The sequence below is a fragment of the Thalia democratica genome, unplaced genomic scaffold (assembly GCF_965202585.1).
Source record: "Thalia democratica unplaced genomic scaffold, ktThaDemo2.hap1.1 HAP1_SCAFFOLD_396, whole genome shotgun sequence".
In the NCBI taxonomy this organism is placed as follows: Eukaryota; Metazoa; Chordata; class Thaliacea; order Salpida; family Salpidae; genus Thalia; species Thalia democratica.
Window position 1 is genome coordinate 7,222 of NW_028139465.1, and position 19,709 is coordinate 26,930.

Here is a 19,709-nt window from a genome sequence, read left to right on the forward strand (position 1 = left end):
TAAATGGAAAACTAAAAAATAAAGTTTATTTATGACTTAGAAGTACTAGCACATTTACTCGTACATCCAAGTCATAACTAAAAAAGGTGCCGACCAGCAGAGTAACTGGGCCTAAAGGACAAGAATTAAAAAAAAACTAAGGGCAGGCCGGGAGATGACAGGTGCGAAGCACCGTGTCATCGACCGGCCGTAGCCCTTTGTTTTTTTTTAATTCTTGTCCGCTACCTAAAACTTACTTTTCAAACTCATCAATGTAAAACCACTCAGTTATTAATTGAAAAACTAAAACTGATATTACCGTCAGGCCTTTAATGGTTTCACATCAATGAATTAGATCACATAAGCTCAAGGTTAGTAAAAGATAACAGATAAAGACCGTACAAATATAACGCAAAAACGTATATTTGATTGGCAGTTACGCTACTCACGGTCCATTTGACAGAAAAAGGTGGCCTTCAAGAAAAAGAGAAAAGGAAAAATGTAAAAAATTTTTCGCCGGCGGAGCCGGCGAAATGCCTTAAAAAAATTATTTTAAATTATCCTCTCCGAAAATTTCGCACTCATTTTCGGTTTTGGGGATTCCCCATTTTTGAAAAAATGGGTGACGGGTCTCTTAAATTTAGTGCGTACCTTAAGCGGGTGCGTAGTCCTTAAAGAAAAATTTTAATTATGACAGAGAAAATGTTATTAAAAAACTAGTGCGTACCTTATGCGAGTGCGTAATTCTTAGAATGCGTACCTTATAGATGCATTTATTTTGTGAAAATTAAATTTTTAAGTTAGGGTTAAAACCCAAAAATAGATTAATACAGTTTCAGATACTACATCATCCTGTTAATCACCTAATATTTTACATATACATGGAAAACAGTTCATCAATCTCATAGATAGGTGTACTTTTTAATGACAGAAAATAAATCAAATATAAAAAGAAAGAAACTACAGATCTTTTAAATGTGTACATTGACAATCTATTTATATGATTGAACTGTATTCTATGTATATTATATTATTATTCTATGTATATTCAAACAATAGTCAGTTAACTTGCTTATGTAAATTGATTTTACTTAGATAACCTTTTTAAAACAGTATAAAACTTAAATTAATCAAAAATAAAAAAACAGTTGAGATTCATCTAAACAGTTAAAATTACTTTGATTCAAGTAGTAACAATGTTTTTGTCAAATAAAACTTTAAAGTTGTAAAAAATTGTTTATATTTTTGTTTAACTTCAATTTTATACTGTTCTTACTACAGGATATCATTTTACTTGTCATTTAAATTGCATAAGCTAAAGTTTATGCATGATAGTTTATTTGGTCTCATTGTAAAGTAATTATTTAGCAATCTAATAAATACAAGGGTTTCTCACGCACTGTTACTACTACTTATTAACTACTTCATATATTCACTTATAGACTTAAACTCTGAATGCTTACTTAATTGCTCTGTTTAATCACTGATTTTAGACAACTTATTGTGTGTTTCTTAAAGTGTGCATACAAATTAAAGGTGTTTGATGTTTTGAACTTGTCATTTCAATACATTTTTACAAACTAAAACAGTTAAACCATACTACTTTGTGTCAATAACATATTTTTGGTAGTCATTTCAAAGTTTCTTAAATATTTGCATCTTAAACACTCTGCATTTAACATCATTGAAAGTTTTCATAAACTAACTTTTATACTATTCCAAAAATTTAGTCTTTACTTTTGACATATACATAGAAAACAGTACAGCAAGTTGTTGATAAAAGCTTATTAGTGCATTCATATGAACAAAAGAAATTATAGATAGATAAAAGAAGAAAAAAAAGTTAGTAAAAGAAGAATATAAAAAATTAAACAAAGGTAAAAATAATACCACATATGCACTAACAACCTTTAATTCTTGCTTGCTGTGAACTGCTTTGTAAATATATGAATGTAAACTTAAAATTTTGGAACATATTGTTTACTGGCAAACCTAATTCTGATATGGTTTAACTGTTTTCTTTTGTGAAAAAATTGATAAAACAGCTTACTTTTGAAACTAATAACAATTTCCGTTTATAATTACTCTTGCAACTTATCTTTAATGCACACTTTAAGAAGTACTTCTTATTACAAATCATTAATCTATCAATATATAAATTACATTAGCACTATAAAAATTAATCAATTTAAATTCTATGTTGTAAATAAACTTCTACAATTAGCTTGGGTTGCTGTCTCTTTGGGCTTCATTCATGAATACAATACTTCTTTATACAAGCTTATAAAATTTAACACAAATGTTGCTACTTTTTAATTAAGTTTTCTTTTAAGGTAGCCTATTAATCTTAGGAGAATGAAGCCCAACAAGACAATTATATGTTTATGGTATAAATCCAGGTTACAACTCTATGAATAGAAAGTGCTAGTCTGAATTTGTGCAAAACTTAACTAGCATCTAAAGTTTAATCTTATTCAAGTATGAGCACTCAAAAAATTTAATATTAGCAAAAGGACTCAACCATTAATAAGTAGAAAATGTAAAATTTGAGGACAAATTATAAAGATTTATTATAAATATCTAAAAATCTGAATATTTATCTAACCTGACCGGTAACCCTGGCAAAAGTACCAAGTTTTGCACAAATTAAAACAATCCAATCAACTATTAAACAAACTAACCTCAACAGCTGCTGTAGTAGGTACTCATCATCCCAAAAAAAAGTAACTCATTGCCTGAAATCAACATATAAGAAAAAGACATAGTTACAACTACAAAGGCTTTGAAAAAACCTCAGAAGTTTTAAAATTTTACAGAGGATCAAAAAAAAAATTCAATAATATTCTTTAGAGCTTTTTTTTACTCAGTTCACCTTACAATTATGTTTCAAGCATTTCAAAGACTGAGATGCAAGTTTTTAAAGCCTCTTGACGGTTTTTTTCTAGCATCATGTAAGTGGATTCAAGCCTGTTGACCTTGTCTGAGCATTTTATGTTGAACATGCTTGTAAGTATAACAAGCTTGCAACAATTTTTGTGAGTAAAGATACATGCATTCTATGATGAATTAGAAGATAAAATAAAAGACATTTTCAAAGGTTTTGCATGAGAAAAGCAATATTAATTATCAACATAAACTTTCAAGACTGTTGATTTCCATACTGGATCAAATGTTTTCTTAAACCTACTCACATAATAAAATGTTTTAGAAGATAAAATGATCAACATATATCAAGAACTAGTTTTATCTTCAACAATATTGACAATCAAATGGAGTTTGCTCAAGTATTTTACAGAGCTCACATAAACAGTATAAAAAAGAAAAAAAAAATTTAGAGTTACTTTACACCTACAGCATCTAGAGCACTTACTACTACAAGTGCTTTTCTCATAAGAATTTTCATTGAAAAAAATTACTTTGCAAAATACTATTTCGTTGTGATGTCACAATAAAATGTAAGATTTTACAGAATTCATTAAAAACTACAAATGGAAACACTATGTTAGCATAGCAGGGTGGTTTTTAGCTTTTCGAACATAAAATACTTTTTACTTTACATATTGTTAAAGCTCAAACAGTTTTTTCGTACAAACTTTATTGTTTAAATCTTATTTTCTTTTCTTTTTTTTTCTTTTTAAATAAGAATTGAAATTATTCTTCTTAATTTCTATCTTTTTTATTCCATAAGTGATAACTGGTTGAACATATTGTTTAATATTTAAGCTACAGTAATTCATTACGCTCCTAGAAATTACATTGACACCTTTATAAAAGTATATAGTTTAAGTATTTAACTCTCAACTTTGCGAAATTGTATTTTATTTGTTTTAAAGATGTTTTTTACTTAATAATTTCTATAAGATTAACTATATATAGCTTAAAGCCTATATTTTCATCAGATAATAGCATACATTTAATGTTTGTAAACTCATTTTACTTACTACTTAGTTTTTATCGTTTTACCATATTTGCCAAAACTACAAAGTTCTTCTTAGTCATTGATGTAACAACTTTTTGAAGCAGGTAGAAAAGAAAAAGCCATATTGTGCATAGTGAGCGAAAGATAAACAAAGACACCATAATAACAACTTTTATGAATGAGTCTAACAAATAAAGATTATTCAAAAAATTTTGAAAATTCAAAAAATTCAAAAAAAAAAACCTCAAATTTTGAATAAAATTCACTAAGAAACCCGGAAATATAAAATATTTTTACATGTTAAAGTAATTAAATTTTATTAGATAAAAAAATCTATCATTTAGATATAACGTTTTTTGTCATTTTCAAAATTTTTTTTAATAAAAAACCCATCTAAAGTAGTGATTTTACAGTATGGTTTCAATGACTTTATAATATTTTACACATTTTTTAACTTAATTTTAAACTAAAAATAGACCCAAAAACGCGCACCAAAAACCTGAATAAAATTTCCCAAAAACAAGTAGCCACCCTGTATTAATTTCATGGCTCCTAAAATAACATTTGAATTGAATAATGGACAAACGATGTTTTATGCCGGTTCAGTTGTTGCTGGATTTGTCACAATCGAATTGTTTGAAGACTTGTCTAATGTCTTAGGTTACTTTTAAAGTAAAAGTTTTATTGAAACGTTTTTAAGTACAAATTTAAATACAGTTAAATTATTTTTTTATTTTTATATTTTCTTATTATTGCAAGTAACTACTACAACTAGTAATTATCATGCTGTAGTTTTAAATCAATAAAAGTTATCACTTCCTAAAAATATTATAAAATTAAAATTGATTTATTGCTAACTCTATTAGATATGTATTAAAGCTTCTCTAACCACATGTTAATTTTTGAATACAATTGTATGTGTACTTTACTGAAAGCTTTATATCAATGTTATTCATTTCCAGTATTGCTCTAAAAGTTGTAAAACATTTTGAACTGCTAAAATTTAACGTAAACCTTATATTTATTGTTTAAAACTGAGTTGTGTTCAACAGAAGTGATTGTTCAAATGTCTGGAAAAGCTTTTGTGCACTGGTCAAGGGGAGGAGGTGATAGTCGTTCCAATTATTTTAACGAAGAGGATTACTTCAAATTACCCAATACTCTGCTACAAAGTACTTTTGGCATTTCTAATAGTTTATGGTTTTTGTGATTAAATTATAACGACTTACAGATTTGCAAGATGACAAGTTGAGAAGGGGCGAACACAAATTTCCGTTTTCTTTTAAGATACCCCACAACGTACCAGCTTCTTTTAATTGTCAGTTTGTTTTTAAAAATTACTTTCAATTGCTAATGATGCTTTAAAAGTGTTTTTATTTTAAACCATTAAATCACACTGAACAACTAAGTTAAAATAGTTTTTAAGTATTGTGTAGTTTTACATTGTGGTTAGTTCTTTCTGTTTTCATTAGTGATCAATAGTTTAGTATAGTCAATATTATCATTTAACTACTTAATTTTAGTAACTTTTCCTAATGACATTATAAATTTTAGATACTAAACGTTAAACTATTTACTAATCTTGTGATTTCTAAGTACTTGCCTTGTTTTTGTTTAGTATTCAAAAGTAAAACTCTAAAAAAGTATTTATTTAAAACCCTTGAAAGTTCAAAAAAAAAATTCAAAGGCTTTTGGGTTGCTCCTAATTTAAAGTACATAACTTTTCTATAGTTAATTATCTTATAAGTATTACACTAACACATGTTCCTGTGTGTTAACCGATTAACACACTTCAACGGAGCTATGATAATGAAGGTAATGTACTACCTTCATTTGTAATCTTAATGTAGTGTATGTAATCTTCATCGAAAATAAAAGGCATACAAAGTAATCTTATTAGTTTTTCTTCTTATATTAAGTTATTTAAAAGTTTTTGAAAATGTTAAACTTTAATAAAACAATTTATTTTATTAAAATAAATTTTATCGAAAAATACAATGTAAATGAGCTAATCTAAAGTTTTCTGTTTGAAATATCGTGAACTTGACATGAAATTAAAGTTAATATTTTCATAAACTTTACATGTTCAAAAATTTAATGGATTAGAACTAATGAGTAAAGTTATTGATTTTAACTTAACGGATAACGTATGAAAATTTGAAAATTAAAAGTTTTTAAATTTTTGAAACCGGATTAATTCGGTTTGGAATTGACTCTTGTGGGAATTGATTGGTGGGAGTTTATATAATTGGTTTTCTTCGGAATTGATTCGGTTGAAAATTAGTTTGTATGGGATTTTATTTCTTTAGAATTGATTCGAGTGGGAATTAGTTTGTATGGGAATTGATTCGGTTGGGAAATGTGCTCAGTTTGAAACTGAGCGGTTCCCGAATTGTCATACATCGCTGAAATGAATTTTTGTTTTCTTAATACTTGACAACTATGACATCCTTTAAAAATAAATAAATAGCATAATTTGGATTTTTTACCAATTAAGCAAAACTTTTTAATTTTTTAGTTATAGTTAAATTAATAATTTAAAACTTATTGTATACAACACATTATATAATTAAATATTTAATTTAAATATAAATAATATAAATGTAATAAATTTTCTATATAAATTTTTCTTAATTTTCTCATTATAACTAACTACATTACTTTAAAACTTTTATACTTTTGGTTAAACTTTATTTAGTTTTTCGAGATATCTAGTTATTTTCAAATTTTACTTATAAATTTTAGGGAGCATAGTGAGTTTTCATGTCTCATGCACAAAAAAGAGAAACACATATTTATTTTACCGTAATTTACTAATTACAGTTTATTTATTCAAAAGGAGCATATGGTGGTAGTTGCTTAACATTTTTTGAATTTTTAAGCTTCATTTAAAATAAAGCTACCTTAATGGTTGCAGTGTTAAAAAAACAATTAACTTAATGAATACCGTTTTCAACACCTAATGTCTATTTATAAACAATTGTAGAATCTAAAAATTACTGAAATTACCATAAATTTTTTCTTCTTCAGTACTAAACTATTAAGAACTAAGAAAACTTTTAATTCATAGAAATTTAAAAAAAATCTTTCTACAGTTTCATGGGGTTCTACAATTGCATACGTGTACTATGGTTTAAAGTTGAAGATAATACGTCATGGTATGCATTTCAATGTGGAGAAAAAACACCAGATTACTGTTATCGGTAACACACTCATGTACGAATGTCCTGTGAATCCTATGGTTGGTTTATTTGTATTCTTTTTATTTAAGTTTAATGGTTTATGTTGTTGTTTTTATTGAAGGTTACAGTAAACTCCGAAAATGTATTTTTTTTACAATTTTGTTACAAAAAATTACAGTTTATAAAAATACAGTCTTTGATAAAAAATTGGAACATTTTAATTGATAAGTTATTTATTTTTGTTCAATAAATCTTAAAATAAATTAACATGCATTCAAAGTACAGCACAAAACAGGTAACGTTTGGCTTGAGAGTTAGATCTCTTCTACCAACAAAAATTTCTGGCTAGCAAAATTTTCTTTAGATTATAGTTAACGTGTAAAAAACAAATAAAATCAGGCTTGTTGATATTTTTTAATGCAAAGTAATGTTTATAAAACTATTATTTTCCATAAAGGTTTGCCTCTTACCTTTTTCAAATTTTTATATATTAAAATTACACAGCCCACTAAGACTTTTTTAAACAAGTCTGGCCCGCAACGGACTATTACTTTTGTTGAAAATTGCCCGCAGAGTAAACTAGTTTCTCATCCCTAGTATAAATGAATCCCTTTGATACCAAAAAAAGATTTGAAAACACAAAGTATATCATAGCTGTTGATTTTTACGACGAGAAATAAATTAATAACATAAAAAGCATCATGTTTGAAAATTAGAAACTGTATCGGGAAGTATAAAGCTTCTTGTATACTACACAACTTATATGCGAAATAATGTTTTAACTTTATAAGTAAATTTTTAAGAAGTTGCAAGAGTGCTTTAGGCAAACAGATTTATTTCTGTTATATTTTTTACATTCCAAAAATGTTTTTTGTATTATAAAGGTGATATATTCTTTATATTTAGTTTAATTTACATAGCGCTGCATTGAATGCAGCTCTAAAAATAAGCTTTTCAACAACTTTTTGTATAGGAAATTTGTATATGTTTAAAATGCAGCTGACACAGTTTTAGCTTGCAGCGCCAGCCATTTAACGAATATTTGAAAATTGAATGTAAGATTTGAAAAACTAACAAGTTTATCTATAAGTTCAAAGAAAAAAAAAAACAGAAAAACTGAAATAAAGGGAAATTTTCTTTTTTATTCTTTTTTTTTTGAATAGGTGGGACTACAGCTCCAGTGTGCCACCCCACGCGACGCCCCTGGTTTAAGATACTTCTTGTTACTTGTGTTCAATTGTAGTTTTAGTAAGTGTGTCGTGTGATTATTTTACTTTTGTAAATAAACTTTTGTTGACTTTTAAATATCTTAGATGTATCTATCTTATTTAACCATATCTATCCCATTAAATTACCCCTAGCAATTTAGATTGGTTACATTAGACACCACGTCGGCATCTCTTATCGAGACATCACAAGTCATTTATGACACAATTAAATAAAAATGCAATAACATCTAAATGGAGACTGAAAACCATATTAACCAAACAAAAGATACTTTAAATAATTACATGGTTTTTGTAAACTAGACCTTTCTTCTAAAAACTCCATAAATTTATTCATAAAACATATTTCATAAATTTTCAAGATAAACTTAGTAGAGGTGTTTAGAAAAAATCCTGGTTAGGCCTGAGCTATGCAGATAAGATTTCACTGAACTGAGGTGACCTGAGGAAAACCTTACTAAAATGAAATGAATAAATTACCTACATGCATATTTATTTTTTATATTCTCGTAAGATAAAAGCCAAAATTTTATTTGAACCGAATTAGGTTCACGAGCATACATAAAGAACTAAACATATAATGAATAAGTAAAAGAGCGGTTATCCAAAATGCTGAGATTAAAAGCCTTAATTATGTACTTAATTAATTTAAGAGTCTAACAAAAATGATTTATCATAGTTTTATACTGCGTGTAAAACTCTAGATCAAAGTTTAGAAGTTTTTTATAAGTTTGAAAAAGCACTGTTTTATTCACTCAAGCGTGAAGCCATTAATTAGTTTTACATTTCATTTAACCTTTGACAAACAATAAAGTACAATTCAAAAAATTTAAAAAGTATATAAATTTCGAGTTCGAATCTTGGATTCGGTAGATCAATACTTTTGTCTCCCTTTTATTTTTGACTAATTAAATTTTAACTTTTGGTTTATTTAAATATCTTAAACTAAAACAAATTCTATTTGAAATCATTTTATGGCAAAAAAAAGCTAGTAACACACACTATAACAACTCCATTTGAAATATATGTACCTTAAATCAGCCTAATAAACGTAGGAACCAGTAGTTGCCAGGGCAACGAAGTCCATATGTTGTTGGTGCTGCAAAACTGGACCAATCACCGCTGAGATACAACTCAATAAAACTGGATTCGTTCCCGGTGAAACGGTGTACTGCAATATCAACATCGAAAATTTGAGGTTTTTAATTTTTTTAATATTTTCGAAAATTAATCCAACATGAGTAAATAGCCATTGAATTAATTTCACTTTACAAGCCACAGATATTCAGGACACCAAAAACAAATGTATTTAACTTGTATTGACGCTTATTAACAAAAAAATATTCTATAGAAATGTTTCGCTCATCGAGGTGATCTGTATAAATCAAAAGATCTTATAATATTGAATAAATTAATTTCTTAATTCGTTTGATTTACAACTAGAAGCATTACTAAGTTTATATGTGAAAATTTTAAACGTTTTTAACCCAATATTTTTATTTCTTTATTTAAGCATTAAGTAGAATTCAAACTGTTTATTTAACTTTTACAAAACTTATCATAGAACTTGAAAGATTTTAACAGTTTTTCAAAGTTTATATAATTATTCTCTTTAAGCTAAAATGTTAAATTTAAATATTCATCAAGTTTGTTTTTGCTTTTTAGTGTTTTCGCTATTCTATTTCACAATTAGTTTTTAGAACTTTAATGTTTTAAACAAAGGATAAATGTATGTTTTTTGTGTACTGTATTTTTTACACAAAATTTATTTATTCTTTCATTGTTATAAAGTTAAATTTATTGTGTTAAATTATGATGCGAGGGTTTTGTTACCAACAAACTATTTTTGCTTTTTACTCAATCTTACAAACACAAAATTACTGTTTCAAATTTCAGCGCAACAAAACTAGTGGTTGCCAGATTGAATTTGAAGAGAAGTGTGTTTTTGAAGTGTGGAGCGGCAGGCGAGAATTTTAGTGATCGCCTAATTAAACTGGACTTGTACGGATGCAAAAGCAGAAAGGTTCTTGTTCTCAACAATGTTCCTTTTCAGGTTTGTCAATTGTTTTCTAATGCTTTATCATTGTATTTATTTAATTCAATCGTTTTAGGTATTTGCATGCTTTTAAAATCTAAGTTTTTAATTTGTTGTTTATTTTTATACTTTAGAATGTAAATTTTAGATTAAGAATTAACTTCAAAATACATTAATTTTATACCTTGTTTAAATAATATTTTTTGCAACAAAAAACATTTATTAAAAAATATTAATAAAATTTCTTTAGTTTAAAATTTATTTTAGCCATATCTCTAAAAATGTTTACAAAACTTTAAAAGATAAAAATCTTTTGTAGGATTTTATTAGACCTACACACGCAACTTTTCTTTTTTTAAAATATGCTGTTTTTTGAGTTGTGGCGCTTTAAAAATAATCTAATGATTGGTTTGTCCGAATTTTTAATGTCCTGTACCAAGCTTTTTTATGTTGTAACTTACAATTTGAATATAAAATCAAAAAGTTGAATTGCTACTTAAGAATAGGTGTTTATACAAATATTTTAACAAAAATAATGAAAAACATTTTAAGTTTAAACTTAATACCAAAGGATTACCCTGTTTTTGTGCAGATTATTACTAATAGTGTTTTTTATTTTGTATAAAAATTATGAAATATTTATAAATACCTGCATTAACTTTTTTTTAATAAATTATAACTGTGTTTTATAAAACATAGTCCATCCGAATAACAAAAAAATTTGTTTGTTTTAGTTATAAAATACCGTTTTTATGATCATATGTATTTATAACACAGCTTTTTGTTTATTTGACTTTTTCTATAAAGTGTTAAAAAAGCATTATAAAATTCAATAAATAATTGCAGTTACCAGTAGACCTTGCACCTTCAATGCTACCGTTCTGTTATATAATAAAACCGAACTATTTCCTTGAGGTTAGATTGAAGTATATTATATTTTTTATGACTTATATGCTATGCTATTTCAAGCGCTTTCAATGAATATCATTTTTGGAAATAAAAAATGGAAAAAATATTTTTTCGGCTGTAATGTGGTTTAAGTAAGAAAATATCTTTAGAAAATTAGTAAAATGAATCCATTTTTTTGTATATTTTAAGGTATGAGAATTTAATTAAAAAAATTTAATTTTGAAAAGCATTATAGTTTTGATATAGTATGTTTTAGTGATATTTATAGTTCTTCGTATACCATATATATACGACAAAAAATAGTAAGTAAAATTTTAACAACTCACAGAATTAGTATTTTTTTTGTTTCAAACGTATATTCTAAGGTTAGGCTTCATAATAGATTTGAGTATATAAATTCAAAATATTCTAATCAGTATTACTGTACTTTTCTAATATAAGACTGTCAAAATACTTTACTGCTAATTGAACATACTCTTCCCAATAGCCACACATAAACAAAGCATCTTATTGAATAAAGCTATTATCTCAAAATAAGTTTACACTCATATAAGTTTATATCAAAATTAGTTTAAATCTAAATAAGTTCATTAAAATATAATTTATTGATATTAAACAGCATTTATAACTTGTTACTACCAAGGTATAAATAATTTTTTACCATGAAAACTTTTTTTAAATACTTACATGAATGCTAAAACAAATTATGTAAAAAAAGCTTTATTTCAACAGTTTACAATCTTTTTTTTTTGCTTTTGTACAATATCAAAACACTGATAAGTTATTTGCATTAAAAAAAAAGTTAAATATTTAGTGCTCAAAACTACAGGTTTTTAGCATCTTTTTTCGCAATTAACAAATTGAATTAGCTAATATACTCAGTTTTGTTTTCCATTTATTGGTAGTATTATATTTTTTTCTTAAAAAAATGGTAATATCTGTTTTTATTTTATACTTTGATACTTTTGGTTTCATTTATAACTTAATATTAATTTTTTTTCTTTATTTTTCACCTTTGTACTTTAGTGAGCATAGAAATTGATTCATTGTTCACAAAAATTTCTTATTTAACCTGTCAGTGGTTGTTAGTTTAGAGAACTGTAGTTTAAAGAAAAATATACAAATAATCAGTTGGCAAATGATTCTTGTCACGGTTGCCAAAAAACTTGGTGTCCTGGAATTTGATAATTTAGACAAAAAAAAACTGAAAGACCTGGAATTTTAGAAATATTGAAAAAAAAACATTGAATTTTTAACAAAAATCATTTAGAAATCTGAATTTTTAGTTATGTTTACTTTTAAAATATATATTTTTTTTTGTTTTACATAAGAAAAATTTATCATTTTTTTTTATTTAAACTGGTAATGGAGGTAAACATGTGAGTTTAAAAAAAAAGTGCAAGTAAAAGCAATGAATGTTACATTTTTCTGAAATTATCTTCATTAATTTAAGCTTGAAAAAATTCTGTTAATACTCATTCTATTAAGTTTCGTGTTTTGTCAAGTCTAGATTTTACTTAAAGCTAGTTGAATTAAAACTCCTTGTGTTTAAAATTTATTATCAATAAAATCTGAAACGACAACAAGCATAAGTACAAACAAACGTTCCTAATACAAACTTTTATAATAATAAAATGAGCTCGAGTTCAGTTATTCTGCACTAGTACGTTTTTAAAGCTCGGAGGCTGCTGCCAAAAAACGTCATATAAACAATTTAGTACTGTGTTTAAAAATCAGTGAGTACTTATTGCAAATGCTTTTTACACTTAATTTGTCAAATTAAATTTTGTAACAAATATCTACATGTGTGCATCCCAGCTTGAAGGAGTATTAGGCAATTGTCGCAACAACCTGAGGGCTTCGTGTCAACTGTACGTTGCTGGTGTCACTGGGCGTTAGTTGATTTGTATGAACTATCTGAGTTAAATAAAAAAAAACTATTTTTTTATTTTACTTAACAACCGTTACAACTAGTGATTAAAAAACCATTTGTTTCACAGCTGGTTACGCGCAACCATTAGCAAGCGACCAGCCACCAAGTAACCAACCATCATTAGCTGAACCATCTGTACCACCTCCAGCATACCAACCACTTAATAATGCCTAGCTAAAAAGTTATTTTAGAATTTTTGAGAATCTAATTGAACTTGTTAATGCGACTTTTTTTGTTTGTAAAATGCTCACTGTAAAAAATAGAGTTAGTTACATCTGTTTGAATACTACTTAGTCATCATTAGGATAATAATAATTGCACTTTTTATACTGCTCTATGAAGTGTTTGCGTCTTTAAAATAGTTATATTATAGCAACTTTCGAAAAAAAATTTAAGGCTTTAATTTTAATGGTTTTTAAAACTAACTACTTATTTACTTTCAATTAAGTTTTTCACTTTTTTTTAAACTTAACTACTTAATTTGTTAAAACTTAGTTTGTGATATTGGATTTTTATTTATTGGAAATACATTTATTAATTATTTCGTAATATACTTTTTAGGAACTTAATTTTTATAATTCTTACAAAAAATAAATTTAAGATTGCCATAAACCGTAAGGTGTAGTTTTTTTGTATTAATTGATTATAAATAAAAGAAAAAGGTGTTTTGGTTTAAATAGGTAGATTTTTAAACGTTAGTTTATTCAAGCACTTTACTTTTAGAAAGTATAACATATAGTTTACCAGCCGTACCACATATAAGCAACGTAAACCTTTATAAGTTTAAACTTTAAAACGATAACCCATAATTTATTTACAATTTCTTTAAACGTAAAGTACATTTATATGACCCTAATAATTGTTACTAACAATCATAATATTTTTGTAGATATAAAATGTTTTTTAATTTATTACGTGTGCAGACGGGAAAGGGTTCTACAACAAGATCCACAAAATAAGGATCCGGATATAAGTGGAAAAAGGCCGTATCTCGCTTTTAAATAAGTAAATTAAAATTAACTTTAAGTATTAAATAAATGATTATGATTAAGTTATTTTAAACTAGCAGTTCAATGAGTTAGATAGTGTCGTCTATTGTGTTTTGTAAAGTTATCTATTTTAAACATTACCTAATGCTCGAAACAGAGTATGTTCCAACAAACTTTAAGTGTAAAACTGAATTTAACAAATAATTGAGCTACTTTTGTAAGCCAGTGCAACAATATTACTAGATGAAATGAAGTGTTCGAGGTCTATTAAAAGTTGAATTGTATTTAGTTATTTAATACAGATGAAAAACTGAGAATGTAATTACTCCAATGAAGACAAGTGTAGTCAAACTTAGAGCTTTTTATAAGGAAAACTAGTGAAAGATATTGGATAAACTGACAAAAAAAAAAAAGTTGTGTGAAATTCTATTTAGTCTTTACTTCACTAAGTTTAAATTAAGCAACTTGTTTGAACAAGTATGTTGCAGACATTTAATAATCAAGAACTGAAGAACATTTGCCTAAACTAAAAATTTTCAGTCTTTGGCAGCGATTCTTAACCTGGAGTAAATTTACCCCTTGTTTACCAGATCTATTGACAATCTTTACTTTAAATATGTAAATTAAAGTTTATAAATATTGTTTTTAGTTAATATATTAGTGTTTTTTGGTCTTTTTAAAAGCTAAACAAACTCATAAAAAATTACGGTTTTTTATATTTAATAAACATGAATTTCAAAAAAAAGTTTACTTTAGAGTTACTTAAATCTAGTTTACAAAGCTTATTGATTTGTGTAGTACTTAAACAATAGTATATAAGAGAACCCTTAGCTGCAATAAACATAAAAATAAATGTTTATACGGACACCAAGGTTTAGCTTAACTTTACAAACTATATTAACACGTACGAAAGTACTTATGAAACTGTCAAAGTAAGTAATGTTTAATTAACTGTTAAAGAACTAATTAAATTAATATACTTTATAAAAAAGAAGTCTTTTTCTAAAGACCAAAAAAACTGTAGTCTCTAAAATTTATGCAAAAAATTGAATGATAATGAACAAGTAAAATTTTTTTTTGATTTTTTGTCCTTTTCTTTTTAAACTTGCTAATACTTAAAAATAAACATTTTCATCGTTTCTGGTGGAAAATTTCATGCTAAAAAACACCAAAAAAATTATCAAAACGATCAAAAATAAGGTTTTTATCAAATTTTACAATCACGCTACTTTCTTATGGCAAATTTAAGCAGGAAAATTAATTTTAACACGTGGTTTCTCTTCTCTCGCTTTGAAATTTTTAAGCCAATTATAAAATTTTAGCTATAACTATTTTAAACCTTTTAATTTTCAATAAAAAAGTTTTACTATCGTTTTCAGCCCAAAATTCTGCTTTAAAAAACACCAAACACTTTTTAAAAAGGATGAAAAATAAGCTTTAAAACTTCAAATCTTTGAATTTGAACTATTTGGTTTTTCGAATACCTTTCAAACTTGTATGTGTTTGCATTATATGAGTTAGAAGTTAAAAACTATAAGTTCGCATTTTTTTGATCCCATACATTTTGCATTGTGCGGGTAATTAGAAAATCAGTTTGAGGTAAGGTGAAAGTTTTTTTAAATCATCTAAAATTATGCAAAGGGTGTTTTTATGATACTTTCGAAACTTTAAATTTTTTCCAAAATCAAAAGTACCTGTAAAAATAAGCACCTTAGTAACCAGATAAAAACTTGGTCAGCACAGAAGAATTTTCACCAAGGCATAACTTTTCTAACAATGTTTCTAACCATATTTCAGTTCTTTGTGTTTGTTTTTAATGACATAAGAACTATTTTATTCATTGTATTCTTTGAAGTAAGTTTATTCTATTCGTTGATATTTATAAAAACATTCTGTTACGGAAGTACAATTGTAAGAACAGAATTTTTAAAATTAAACCATTTATAGTTTATACATAGCTGTTGTACAAGCTACTTTTGTACATAAAAAAATTAAAGAATAATCTAAGATACTGACCAATTAAACCTAAAACAATTTGATAACACTTTATCATCAAAATGTGCCGACAGCAGGACTCGATCTCACTACCTCCGGTTTTCGATTCCGACTGACATTCACTGAACTACACAACCACTTGTATATGGTCTTCAATGTTGGTATATAAAGTTAACAAAATACTACATACTTTGATTTTCACAAAACAAATAAAAAGATCTCAATTACTAGAGGAGAAATATTATATTTTATTCTTATAAGACAATATTATAAAAGATATGTTTCGGTAAGTGCTTGAATAAATATAGAATACTTCGTTTTAAACAAGTTTGTTTAGCTATTATTTTCTAACTTTTCTATAAATTGTTAATATACTTTATTATAAATTGTAAATATTATATTCAATACAAACGCGTGCCGATATGACATGCTGTGCTTTATAGTTGGTTTGTTTTTAGTTTGTAATTAAAAATTTGTTTTTATGACTGAATTAATTCATTAGTTCAGTTAAGTGGAATTTATGTCTGAACGGAGCATTAGTACGGCTTCTATTGTAAAGTATTGTTCTATTGTTAAGTTCTACCACTCGGCCATCACTGCTTGTTGATTAACTTGATTTGAAATATATATTCTTATGAGAAAGGAGTATAAAGGTGGAAATTGTGTTACGGTCAGAACGAAGCGTGTCCCTTTAATTGGAGGACATTTCTGTTTTTAAAATAATATTTATTCTATGATATTAATTTTAGAAATACAACATTAGAGATGTGTTGACTTTAATATGTTAGTTTAAGGTTCAAATTAACATTGAAAGTAAGAACAAATTTGTGACAGAGTTTTTTATTAAACACTAAAGGTGTGCACAAAACAGCTTTACTGTGCTTAAATTATCTATTTCTTATTTAAAACTAGTTAATACTAAACATTTAAAAGTTACTCCATGTTGCACTCCTTTATTGTATTTATACTCCTAAAGCAAACTTAAATACAAGGCTTTGGACATGTTTTTAATTGAAACAACCTAAATATATAAAAGATATTTAGAGAATAATAATAAAGTACTTTTTTTTATATATTTTAAGCGGTAGAAGCTAATTGACTTTAAAATTATTTCATATAATATTTTCAAATAATTTTACCTAAAAGAACTTGCTGAAATATTATCATTTAAAATTGCTTAACGCGGGACTCGATCTCGCTACCTCCGGCTCACGAAATGGGTACACAATCGCTGAGCTGCACAACCACTTGTAAGCTGACTTCAATGCTGATATATAAAGTTAATAAAACACCATATGCTTTGATTTTCACAATATAGTTGATCATAAACTGTTTTTATGTAAAATATAGTAGTAATTATCAAAACTAGATTAGCTGAAATCTATTTATGTTTATTTTATTTTTTAATAACTAAAAGTAGCATTTGTTTTATGTTTTTGTAATATGGGTAAAGTGCAAATGTTTAGCTCTTAAACTTTAAGAAAAATAAGTTATGGAAAACGTTAAAATGTAAGTACCAGACTGAATGGCTGTACTTCCAGCTTGTACCAGATCAGCTTGTACGTGCTGGAAGTACAAAATAACTTACGAATATGATCAAGGGTTTATGCGTATCTCTGAAAGCAACTCCATTACATGCACTGTAAATGGGTGGTCAGAAAACGTAGGAGGCGTTAAAAGTAAGCAAAAATTAATAAATAAATAAAAAGTTTGAACCAAAAATATTGCTTTATTACAGTTTTTTATAAAGTTTTTAAACGTTTTAAACTCGTAAAATCTACAGCCTATAGATAAACACAAGCATGTTTCAACACTGTGTTAGAACTATTGGCTTTTAAACAACAGTTTTATTAAGTTTGTCGTCTCCTACCAACCACGGACGAGTTCAATGTAAAATGTTAGAACTATACTTTACTGACGGCACCACGACTAGATTGGTGCAATACGCTTGCGATAATTCAAATTACCAGTTCTTGTACTTTATTCAACTATACATCACTAAGTGATGAGTATATTTCAAGTTAAAAACTAAATTAACTAAATTATGGTTTTTAGTTTCGACAACATAAAAAGCATAACTACGAAAGACACCACATAAACAGAACGACCAAATAAAAGCTTAAGTGGTATAAATTAAAACCTTCGTTACAAAAAATGTACCTTGACCAAAATGCTCAATAAGTTGAAATTTTCTTATTGAAATATTTTTAACTCACTGACAACTAACAGGGGAATACGAGTTCAGCTCAACGGATACAAAGGGTATTTTTAACCAGGCTCGGGAGCAATGTCAAAGTATGAGTGGAGACCTAATATATGAAAAGTTGGGACCCAGCGGGAAAACATATCACCCGTAAGTTGTATTTTAAATATATATGTCTTTAAAACAAAACAGCATTTCGTTATACAATTTGATTATGACATGAATTAGTGTAAAAATACTTGTTAAGAGTAAAAATATTTCTTTTTTTACCAGCTTAAAAAACCTCGATCAATTTTGTGTGGTTCACTAGTTAACTAACTCATCGTAAGAATATAATGAACAACTTAGATTTTGGTTTAGTTAGCAAAATAACAGAACATACCGTCCAAAACTGCGTGTATGTCCGTTTGAAGTTTGGACGGCTGGGTATGGACGACAATCATTGCTCGAATCCTTTTAAGTTGGGTCTCTGGCGAGATAAAACTGCCCGAAGAGTAAAAAAAAATTGAGCTGTGCGTAGCAGAGCACAGCGCTTGTTGGTGTTGTTGTTTTGTATTTATTTTATGAGTTCGTGTTTTTAGATTATTTTGCTTTTGTTCGTTTTAATAAAACTTTGTACTTTTTTTCATTTAGGTTTTATAGCTCTGTATTTTATTAGTTTTTAAAGTTTGGTTTAACTCTTGTTAGATATTTATCATTAAAATGATGTAGTGAAACATTTTTTCTCTTTAAATTACCTAATAAGTCATCGTAATACTGTATAAAATTTTAGTATAGTCTAAAATGTTTTTTTATTGCATTTGTTTGAAATCTCAAAGCAAAAGCTATATGCATGTTTGTCTGCTGTACAGTGAAAATGAGATTTTGTTTCATTTTCTTATTTCAGATATTTTAGTTGTTTTGTCCCGTAAGATACACTTGTGCCCAAAACAGCTTAACTGTGCTTAAATTATCTATTTCTTATTTAAAACTAGTTAATACTAAACATTTAAAAGTTACTCCATGATGCACTCCTTTATTGTATTTATACTACTAAAGCAAACTTAAACACAAGGCTTTAGACATATTTTTAATTGAAACAACCTAAATATATAAAAAATATTTAGAGAATAATAATAAAGTACTTTTTTTTATATATATTTTAAGCGGTAGAAGCTAATTGGCTTTTGAATTATTTCACATAATATTTTCAAATAATTTAACCTAAAAGAATTTGCTGAAAATTTATCATTTAATTTCATATCTATTAAATTTCAAAATTATTCATGCTTATCACTGGACTCGATCTAGTTACCTTCGGCTCACGCAGCGGGTTGACAGTCGCTGAGCTACACAACCA

The 19,709-nt window shown here is 26.7% G+C and overlaps 1 protein-coding gene across 1 annotated transcript; it reads left to right on the forward strand.

Moving 5' to 3' along the window:
* Positions 1-5,125: 5,125 nt before the first annotated feature.
* LOC145846288 (arrestin domain-containing protein 3-like) lies at positions 5,126-13,357 on the forward strand. Its single transcript, XM_082953166.1, has 7 exons — positions 5,126-5,216; positions 6,994-7,139; positions 9,362-9,504; positions 10,203-10,359; positions 11,188-11,256; positions 13,069-13,144; positions 13,251-13,357. Exons 2-7 carry the CDS (start codon positions 7,059-7,061, stop codon positions 13,355-13,357), a joined length of 633 nt encoding a protein of 210 aa, XP_082809292.1. The 5' UTR covers positions 5,126-5,216; positions 6,994-7,058.
* Positions 13,358-19,709: the final 6,352 nt, after the last annotated feature.

Bases quoted from the DNA above. Each gene is read 5' to 3' on its own strand.
- LOC145846288 (XM_082953166.1), top strand. From the start codon at position 7,059: ATGCATTTCAATGTGGAGAAAAAACACCAGATTACTGTTATCGGTAAC. The intron at 7,140-9,361 runs GTTGGTTTATTT...TAATAAACGTAG, and splicing joins AATGTCCTGTGAATCCTATG to GAACCAGTAGTTGCCAGGGC. The intron at 11,257-13,068 runs GTTAGATTGAAG...TGTGCATCCCAG, and splicing joins AACCGAACTATTTCCTTGAG to CTTGAAGGAGTATTAGGCAA.